This window comes from Copadichromis virginalis, linkage group LG6, assembly GCF_057382275.1.
Source record: "Copadichromis virginalis isolate Kocher_CV1m ecotype Utaka linkage group LG6, C_Virginalis_male_GT1.1, whole genome shotgun sequence".
Lineage (NCBI taxonomy): Eukaryota > Metazoa > Chordata > Actinopteri > Cichliformes > Cichlidae > Copadichromis > Copadichromis virginalis.
In genome coordinates, this window is record NC_140623.1 from 42,413,366 (window position 1) to 42,424,288 (window position 10,923).

General features: G+C 45.4%; 1 protein-coding gene across 3 annotated transcripts in view; it reads left to right on the forward strand.

Moving 5' to 3' along the window:
• Positions 1 to 10,582, forward strand: part of neurl1aa (neuralized E3 ubiquitin protein ligase 1Aa) — a 67,836-nt gene extending 57,254 nt beyond the window's left edge. For all 3 annotated transcript variants that reach the window (XM_085460501.1, XM_085460502.1, XM_085460500.1), the window contains exons 5-6: positions 6,172 to 6,321; positions 7,252 to 10,582. In XM_085460501.1, the coding sequence (XP_085316627.1) occupies positions 6,172 to 6,321; positions 7,252 to 7,493 (392 nt within the window). In that variant the 3' untranslated portion in view covers positions 7,494 to 10,582. The remainder of the gene's footprint in view (positions 1 to 6,171; positions 6,322 to 7,251) is intronic.
• Positions 10,583 to 10,923: the final 341 nt, after the last annotated feature.

Sequence of the window (10,923 nt, forward strand, 5' to 3'; positions counted from 1 at the left end):
CAGGCTCACAGGCTCAAATTCAATTCAATTTTATTTATATGGCGCCAATTCACAGCAACAGTCACCTCTAGGTTTTTTATATTGAAAGGTAAAGACCATATAGAAAGACAGAGAAAACCCCACAATCAGAGCAAGCAGTTGGTGACAGCGGGACAAAAAAACTCCCTTTTAACAGGAAGAAACCTTGGGCAGAACCAGGCTCAGGGTTGGGCTGATGGGAGGAAATGAGTCTCGTGTTCCACCTACACTAATGTGTGCACACACAAACATGATTGTTGTGTTAGAACAATTTACACATTAGTGTTTCCAGATTGTTCCAGAATCTTCATCCTGTTTTGACTGAACACGAACATCTGACCGAATTATTATTTCACGGTTGAAGTGTCGTCTCATGAAATAAACACGAGTTCTGTTTAATGACCACAGCTGTGATGTAATTAGATATGAACGCTTATGTGCGGAGTCATGGAAAAACATATTAGCCGCAGTCAGGCGCTGTTTCGGTTCCAGCTAATTGACGAGAAAATGGTTATCACAAATTCATCTTAATCAGTCTCAACATTATTTTGATCCATGCTAGCGTTTAACATTGTTGACCTCAGAGAACTTTACCTGCACGCAGAACCTGACACTACCTGGTTTCCTCATGTTTTGCAAAAACTACTTGGAGGATTTAGCCGTGCAGCTGATTTTGAAAACCCCGTGTTTGTCATTTTCCGGTGAGAAAAATGTGGTTTTGCTCTGAATCGAGGGCTGACAGGGAGAGAAACGCCTGTCGAGACATTAAACACTAAATCAAAGCAGTTCACTGAGTGATGGCCGACTTCCACGTTGGTGCTTTACTCTCTACTTAACCATCTGGGTTTGCAAAGACACACCATCTGCAGGTTGACTTGATACTCAGTATTTTTCTGTCCAATCACTTATTAGTGTGTTTCCACAGAAAAGAGCTGAAAACTTGAGCAGCTGACAGCTGAACTTGGAGAGAGAGACGGGCGGCGAGGGGACCTTGTGCCTCGTGGCGTGGAAATGGCACACCCATCCAGTGACCCACTTCGCATGTATTATAGATTCCATTAAAATGTCAACGCGCTCGCGCTCAACTGAAGCGTCTCACCGCCCACATCCTCGCAGCTGCCACGCTCCCCTTCTCCTCCTCTTCTCATCTTCTGTCGGCCCAGCTGCTCCTTCCCTGACTTTCAGATCTTTGTTTTTTGTTTCCTCATCGTCGCTTCTTCTCCTCACTTTTTAAAGTGGGCAGAGTGTGACCCTAACACAGAAAGAGTGATATGCTCATTATGTTATAGATAAATACCCCTTTGTTTGTGTCTTTATTAACATAGAGACTTCAAATAAAAATGTTCTTTAAAGGAAACCGGGCAGAGGAGTTTCCTGCAGTGGGCTCAGACGGGCTCTTCTCAGGCTGCAGGTACGATTACCCATCAGCCAAAGGTTAAGCAGCCCGTTAGACTCGAATCCTCCCTGTAAAGCACGTTCACTGAGAATGCAGCGCACATGCATACTTAAAGATGAACATTTCTGTCAGCTCCTCTGGATTTTGACAGCTGGACAGTCTGAAGATTGTGTTTACAGAGATTTCAGCGATAAGATGGAGCTATGAGAGGGAGGCGGACAGACTTTTAACAAGATTTGATTTATTTCACACTCCTGGAAAACTGCAGCGGCCGTTCTTCACACCTCGGCGTCTCACTTTTGTTCCTAATGTTCTTTGTTTTTATTATTCATTCGTGCTGCTCTGACAGAACTTTTGCAGAGAAATTCAAACTCCTAACCAAGCTGCTCCTAATGATCACTTTTAATACCTGGAGTGTTTTCTAAAATTTATTTTAGACCTGCATCTAATCATGCACACAGATACATGCATTCATACATATGCATGGGTGCTCACACACTCCGCTCTGTGCTTGATGTGGAGATAAACAACTCCGGGATGTACGACTGTGTCGTCCCTCCAAAATAGCTCCTTTGTCTCTTAAGATAATATCTCCTCCACAGATAGAAAGAGACTATTAACATTTCATGCAGCGGGGTAAGCCGTGACCTTAAACTGGTATCTACCGAGCTGCTCTCCTCTCATCTGATCCAAACACACGCACTAAAAAACATCCGAGCCTAAGTGAGCATTTGTCCCGATAGCAGCTCAGAACAAGAGCTTCTCTGCAATTAAATGAAGGCCCACCCATTTTGAAGTGCTTTAGCAGAGGAAACGTTCGTGTAAACTGTTTCTCTCTGTTCCGACCTTTCTCTTGATTGCTTTTTTTCTGTCTATAAACATGCCTGCAGAGTTTAACTCCTTCCCTCCCTTCAGAGGGAACTTAAGCCCTAAACCTTCGCCCTCCTCTGCAGGCCTCATCCCTCCCCTCGCACGCCCTGCGTGCCTTCCGTGCTTTGACAGCGAGAGGATCTGTCCACAGATGCTCCGATATGAGCTAAAGACGGACGGTTGATTGATTGGATGTAGACTACAGCAGAGACGTGGCCACAGAAAGCCGCCCCGCCTCTCACAGCTGTTCGCGCCGGACGCTTTAATCTATCGGCGAGCATGCAGGATCAGGGCTGGGCACTGCAGATCCTGCCTCAGCTACCCTGGGTGGGAGTTGCCCGCCTGCCAGAGGGATTAACGGGGAGAGAGGGAGGATTCGGCCCCGCGGAGGAACCGCTCATGCCGCAGGGTGATCAGGCTCAAATAATCTGATGAAGGGTGGAACCTGACGAGTGCAGGAGCACCTCGTAGGCCGAGCGGCACTCGCAGCGTGAGGGTTTGATTCTGAGGTCTGGACACATTTTACATTCCAGTACATTTTAGCTGCTCATCCTGTCACAGAGGATGTTCATGTGAAGGTCAAACAGCGCCTGGCTGCGTGTGTGCACGTCTCATGCTTCTTGAAATGATTTTCATCATAACATGCATAACCTTCTCCCCCATGTTGGACCGAGTATAACCACCATAAACAGCTCAGATGAAGCCTGTATAACAGCCCATGAAGCAGCAGGAAGGCTTGACCTGCATTTTTAAACATTAGAAGAAGCCTTTAATAAAGATTTGTCCCACTGACTAAAGACAGATGAACGTTGCTACCTTGAGGTCACCCAGTTTGGCACTGGGCTGTCACCAATTGTTTTGTTTTCTAAAGAATAGAAGTGACTCAGACGGCGCTGAATAGGCTCAGCGACATCCACCCGTGCTAACGTGCCGTAACAGTCAGGCTCCTAACGCTTGTTTTATGGTACCATGGTTGTGTTTGCATGCGTATTAGCCTGCACAGAGCGGTTTTCAATCTATGCAAACATCCTGTGCAAACCTCCAAATATCTGATAGTGGGTAGCTCGAATACACACAGGTGAAACGGCTGGAAAACGTAGTGACAAAGTTCACCAGGAACGGAAGAAGCACTAAAAAATCTCAATAAATACGCTACGGAGAGCTCTGCAGGTGGCTGCAGGGGACACTTTCACTGTTTTCAGCTCTTGGTTTCTAGCAGAGGCTCAGATCAGCTGTACCGCATACTTTGAACACGGCCTCCATCTGGTGGCACATGCTCTCTGCAGGTAATCGGGCTGTCCACCGCTCCCTACACTCAATACATTTGTCATTTAACAAAAAAATAAGGAGTGGACGAGTGTCTCAGGCTGTAAATGTGTTTATTTCTGCTGCAGAGTTGGATAGTTTAACTCACTGCTGGAGCCTCAAGTGGCAAAGCTTAAGAACTGCTTTTCTTGTAGCTTGTAAAATATTCTTGCTATGAAGGTTAAATTTAGCATAGCTTCATTAAATACGCTAAAATGATTGTACATAAGCAGCTGGTTGTTGGGGGGCGACATTCTGATGATTGGACTAGCTCCAAAGTGAAGTAGGTCTGCGTGTGGCGGCGTGTCGGGGCATTGGTTGGATTGATCAGGCCGCCGGTGCAGATGGCAGCAGAGCGATGCCCGCTGGGACGTGCGTTAGTGGCGGGCTGTCATCGTGATGTTTGCTCAGCGCTGACAGCGCAACAGATGACTCTGGTTTCACTTTTTTCTGTCCGCTGTCCAGGAGAACACCGTGAACCGTTCCCCACTGAGACTCACTGCAGTGGAGTGATGCTTAAAACAAAGACGTGCTGAAATGCTATCGTTACATATCTTTGCACACAGCAGCTGACTTGTGATGCAGTTGTTAGTATGCTATATTCTGACAGTAAGCTTCAGACGAGGTAATTAAAGTAATCTGCATTGACGTTGAAGCAGCAAAGCATTTGATGGGAATTCTTTGAGGGCGATTACTTGCTTGCTCTGCGAGAATGCTCATTTGCATCATAATTTGCACTCTTTAGTGTCATTGCATTTATTGTGACGCTGCACTATTAGTTATTTTAAACGACAAAGGAACCCACATGAATTCTCTTCCAAGACAAATGACTCTGTTTCCTGTCCAAGGAAACAGCGCTGCGGTGCTTTGTCTCTTGTTGTTTTTGAACAGATGCCCAAAGACCCCAAAAGCGTTTCAGTGGTCGTTCTCAGGTCTCGCCAACTTTTTATTAGTTTAAGTTCTTGAAAAACTCCCAGTGCACTCAGAAAGGAATCAGGTCGACTCAGATCTCAGTTTGGACGTTGAGCTCAGGATCAAGAAAGTAATGCAAACCATACAGCAACATATTAATGACGAACCTTGATTTGCGGATGAATCATTCCGAACTTTGGTCCGTTTTCAGGATATTCACAGCTTCACATGCTCTATATTTAGTTGCCTGTTTGCCCTGAAGGACTCTCACACAATGAGAAACAAAATCCTCCAGTCTGATGAAATAAAGATTGAACTCTTTATCCTGAATGCCAAGCATCAGGAAACTAAGCACCGCTTATGACCAGGCCAATGCCGTCCCTAAAGTGAAGCATGGCGGTGGCAGCATCATGCTGTGGGGATGTTTCTCAGTAGCTGGGACAGCAGTCGGGCGCAAAGGAAAGATGAATGCAGAGACATCCTTGATGATAACCTGCTTCAGGGTACTCCGGACCTCAGACCAGGGCAAAGGTTCCAACACGACAACGACCCTGATGAACAACCTTTAATTTGCCCAGACTTGTACCCGACTGAATATCTGTGCAGGGATCTGAAAACAGCTGCGCAGAGATGCTCAACATCCAACCTGATGGAGCTGACAGGTTCTACAATGAAGCCGCCCCAAAATTGGTTAGCTTAGCTCGTAGCATCATACTCACCTGAGGCTGTAATTTTGGAAAAATGCAGTAACGTGGAAAGAGTGAAGTGCTGTGAATATTTATGAATGCACTGAATTTACTGCAGAGTAAAATAACGATCAGACCATCAGGCTGCTGTGGCTAAGAGGCTGGAGTCTGGTCTCCTTAGCTAGCTGCTAATATCACCTGTGCTCTTTTTTTGAATGAAAGTAACGTCTAAAGAGCCAAAATAAGGAGCTAAAATCAGTTTAAAGAGACAGGCCGGTGTCTGGAAGTGGTTTTCTGTGGATGTAAGAGTCATTCCACACAGATTTTACTGGAACATGTAGCACAGCTTCAAGCACACCTGCACCTCATCTGTCCATCCGTGAGTCACCAGCATTCCGAAATGTGTTCCCTAACCTTGCACTAGGAATTTCCACTTGTTTCCTTCAGCCAGGATGCAGATACAGGAAGATGCCTACTATTTTTTTCAAACCTCTTTTTCTCAAGAGGAAACGACGGAGCATCTCTTTTCTCCGATGTTGAATATGTTTGTACTTTTAAAATGCAAATTGGAGTCGTCTCTCTGTGCGTTCGAGCGCTGCCCGTTTAGTGGGAAAGAAGCTCATCCTGCTCTCATTGTCTGTACTCCTGTACATGAAGATGAAACAAAAGCAAAACACAGAAAGGTAGAAATGAAGCGCAGTCGTGCATGAGAAGATAATTTGATGTAGTGTCTTTGGTTCTTTTATCTCTGGTGCAAAAATCTGCTTTTGTTTGAGTTATTTGATGTGCAGTGTACTAATCCAGTCTTTCTGATGTCTGGGCTGCTTTTTCTTCCTGTGTTTACATCACTGCTGGTGTCACTCTGTCGTCTGATGATCACGACAGACAGCAGCATCGTGTTGAAAAGACAAATTCTAGTGTTTTTGCTGTAACTGGCTGCTAAATTCACTCATCCAACACCCTGGCTGTATTTTCTCCGACCAGGCTCCACGCATCTCGGGGATCCGCGGGCCACGTCGAATCCCAGCTCGCCCTCCTCCTCTCCGCACACCCCCAGCGCCCTGGGAAGTGGCATCTCTGATCCGGTCCTGAACGGAGGTCTGTGCTCAGCCGCTTACTGCAGCTCAGCAGGGGGTACGTATACCCAGACAGGAAACTGCAACTGTAGAAGTAGACAATCAATCACCCCTCAGGGGACTCTGGGGAAGCCATTATAGGGTAGTGAGCAGATGTCATCCTGCAGTAGTTTGGAACAATGGCCAGCACTTCATGGTTCTGCTGCTGCAGCTGGAAGTAGGCAAATGTTTTCGGCACGTGTTCTTATGTCACGTAACTCCGTTTATGTAAATGGGACAGATGCAATGTGTTCCTGTACCCACGGGGGGGGTCGTTTTTAAAAATCTTTTAGCTTCATACTCAAAGTCAGAAGCTGCAAAGATTTTTATGTAGAGCATCTTTAGGAAGTGATGACTGGCACACCACTGGGGAGGATTTTGAGACAGCAATTTAGCCTCTGTGATCCATAAATCTTAGACCAACCAAAATTCAGCAAATGTTCTTTTCTTCAGCAAGAAAAGCAAACGTTTTGGAAGTTAAGGTCAAAAGCCAGGAGGTTAAAGCACTAACTAAAGTAAAGCCAGCACACAGCAGTGAATGAGTCTGGCATAAAGACAGAACTGCAAAGTTCATCGTAGGCTTGAACAACCGCGCATCTCTAGCTGCTAATCCCAACATAACCAGCAGCTTCTCTGTTTCACCCCGTGTGGATCTGCCCATTAATTCAGTTCGATTATAGGTTCATATTGTGAGCCAACAATCATACGACTGCCTGTGAGTAATTGCTTTGGCGCCAGTAGGAAGGTAGGAAAACTGAGACAGGACCACGCTCGGGGAGGGGCGGGGCCATCTGCTGCGACCGGTTGCTCGAGGGGATGAAGATGAGATAAAAGACATGCTGTGATTGTGTATAAACACACAGTGTAGTTTCCCTGTATGACATCAGGTTATTTGATGCATTGGGGTATCGAACACCTGTTTAGCATCGTCTTTGTGTCTTTGCAACAGGAACAACTCCGAATTCTCCGGCCAGCCTCCCCAAGTCCCCCACGTTCCCGTCCGGCCGCGGGCCGTGGTCCGACGAGTGCTCCATCTGCTACGAGAACACCGTGGACACGGTCATCTACGCCTGTGGGCACATGTGCTTGTGCTACACCTGCGGCCTCAAACTCAAGAAGATGTCCAACGCCTGCTGCCCCATCTGCAGGAGGCAGATTAAAGACATTATCAAGACCTATCGCAGCACGTAAGGGAACGGGCGACAGGACGACCTCAGCAAAACCCAGGGTTACAAAAAGAAAGGTTTAGGTTCAGGGAACATGAACTCTGGTACTCTGATTTGGTATTTTCATACAAATATTGGTGGCTGGTTTTCTCACGTGACCTTTTCCAGAGTTAATGCCACTTCAGTGGGGAGGTCTCTCTGTCTTTAGAGTCACAGCCTTCGACAGGAAGTTCGTCCAAACTCTATTCTTGCCAGAAGTGTTTGCTTTCTCCGGGGCTCGTGGAAGACTTTGAAAGAAGAGGGGAAAAAACCAAACCGGCTTCAAAATTCTTTGATTTGTTGAACCGTGTCGTAAGATTTAGGAACTATCGCCCATTTGCGCCAAAGCAGATGAGTCCCTTTGGGTCTGAATGCTCAATAGATCTTTTCGAGGATGACCGAAGCTCCGAAATATGCCGTCAACGCGATTTACGACTTAAATGGTCTCAGAAAACGCACACCCGCTGCAGGTAATCATCTCAGTATGTCACAACTTGTGTCTGTGTGTTACTGAGAACTGGAAGCTCAGTCTGCATCACAGTGCTGAAGTGATGGACGTCTGTTAGTGTTGTGGTGATTATCAGTGAGTGACGTGTCTAGCGACGCAAGCCGGTGCTGAGTATTTTAAGTAGGATTGTAAGACCTCTTGTACTCGTATAATCTAATGTACCTTTCTGGTAGTTTTACTGCAAACGTTGGTGGTAGCTATATTGTTGTTCTAGCTAGCTGCTTGCTCTGCAATGTGGTTTGTTGCACTGAAATCTGCATCATCCTCTCAGAAAAGCCCCAAAACTGACCGAGAGGACCAAGACCCTCATTGGCTGAAACAATCTACAAGCCATAGACTGTATATAAAAGAGGGACGTAGCCAGGTTACTGTGTGAAATTCAGTTTTGAAGCCTCGGCGTCAGCGTTTTCAGCTTTGTTTTTAACTTTAAAAATTGAACAGAGTGGGGGAAACCAGAGTACACGCGCTCATTCACTGATGATTTGTCAATCGTGAACTGGACCCGCCCTCATGTATAGTATGCTGTTTTGTTTTAGCCCATATGGTGCCTTTTGCACTGACATAAAACTACTGAGAACATAAATTCATCAGGATTTTAATCTGCCGCCCCTGTTGTGCCAGGTTTAAGTCGCTTCTGCAGTGGCTTTACTTTAACACCTGCACGCTACATGCATCTTTTTATATACAGTCTATGCTGCCAACCTGCCTCCAGCAGACTCGGCAGCTCTGAATTCTTGAAAGGAAACAGGAAGTGGGAAATAAACAGCAATTTGGATACTCCTCAGGGCCTGCTATCTTTTTAAGAACCATCCTCCCAAACTGTACCTATATAACCCTGCCTAATACACTGTGAGTGCTCACGACAAATTGACAAGTCCTCACAAACAGCTCCCATAACACCACGTAAAAAAAAAAAAAAAAAAATCAAAGGATTGTTGCCATGGTTTCCTGCCTTATCTCACAGAAGGTTCGCTCGTAGATGGACCGCGTTCTGTGCTTCCCCCAAACCCCCGATGATTTACCAAATAATGCTGTTGTGTGGCACAGACTGTCACAAAATGTTCACTCAGAGGAGAAAAAGCACACATTCAAACTATTTTTCTAATAGAAATGCACAACATTTCCAGTATTTGATTATTAAAATGTATACTACGCTTTGTGACACCAGCAGCAGAGACATTCTACAGAAATCTCTTCAGGGGAAAAGAAAAAGCTCCGATTTTAAGTATTTGTATCATTTCTGTCCCCTAACTTGAGTATAAAACGTCTTCGTCCCCTTCAGATTTCACAGATGAGCTTTGTCCTCGCAGGAAGCTGAGAGGCTGTTTTTAGATTTTGTAGATAATCAACAAACGGGGATCAGACCTATGCTGCTACGGTGTTTGCCAGCCGACGGTGACGCTGCACACGTCCTTCCTCCCACGTCAGTTTGATTACGCTACTGCTTGAAGTGTTAATTCACATTTGAATGTTAACTTATGTATTTAGAGAGATTTTTATTGATGTGCTTGAATTGGGGTAAAAACCAACAAAAAAACTTTTGTGTTCTTTTAAAGTTTGTTTGGATCGATAATCACGCGTTTTCTTTTTTCTTCACCTCGTTTATCCAAAACTGCGAGAATCTAAATTTGTGTCCGGCAGCGAGCAGGTCGAGTTAGTCGCACCTCGCAGCAGAGACGTCGCAGTACACAATCAAACCCCGACCGCCGTGAGGTGCGACGCGCCAGCTCCTGCTTTTATTGCGCTCCCTGATCGTCACGTGTTCTTTTGAGTGATTTCTCTTCCTGTGCGCGCGCCCGTGTCCACGACCCAACAGCCCGTCTGTATCTTTAGCTCGTTCGGGCTGTGTGGTCTCAAAGCCATCGCTGTGGTGATGATGATGATGTCACTTTATAAAGCTACTGATTGTAATCTTGTACGTCTGAGATTCAGCCGTGGCATTTTTTTCTTTGTGCAGAGACTTTGACCAAATCCAGAAATGATCACTGATCTATTTTTTTAAGATATAAGTCTATAGATGCAACCCCCCCCCCCAATTAAATTCATTGATTTGTATTTGATTTTTGGACCACATTGATAAATGCCACAAAAGATTTTCTTCTATAAATAGTTTTTTTGAGCACCTTTAATTTAATATTTCGTTGTTGTTGTTTTTCCACACGCCCCACAGGATGTCCCTGATCCTCTAATGTATTATTTATTGGTCCAGCACCGACGCGTGGACGTTTCCTGCTTTCTCTCGTGTTTGCTGCCTCCTCTGGCTCCTCTGTGTCCGCAGCGCATTTACTTTCTGTAAATCTTTTTATCATGCATGAGTTTTCCGTTCACCCAGCGTGAACATCGGGACCAACAGCGGATGAGCATCGGAGTGGAACGCTGTCAGTGCTCGTGTAGACTGGAACCAGTGGCTAGAAAAACGCAGTTTGGCTGTTGTTGTGACAGCAGCTGAAAGTGCAAACCTGTGTTTTCTTTTTTCCTTTTGATTTGAAGCTACAAGTGTTCATTTGTGAGCTCTGTCCAGTGTGAGTCGGACGATTGTGGTTAATAAACTTTCCAGATGTGTTTGAGCAGAAATTCGTCTCATCTTTATTTAATCATGTGACTGATTTTTCTTACACGAAGAGACAAAATCAGAGTGTGTGTGAGGTCCTTCGACTTAAAGCTGAAACCATTTAGCATTTCAAGCTCTTTACACACAGCTGAGCAAACCAGAGCGTTAATAAAGATGCAATGGATAAGAAGCTTGCAAACAATGACACGTGTAATCGTGAAGCTTTTAAAGCAGGATTAAAATGCTATAGAAAAAGTGTTCCGGTTTACAAAGCCAGCAACAAGCATCAGCTGGTTCTTGGCTGCCAAATGCTTCTCTCAGCACGAGTCAGAATATTGGAAACGATTAATTCTGCAT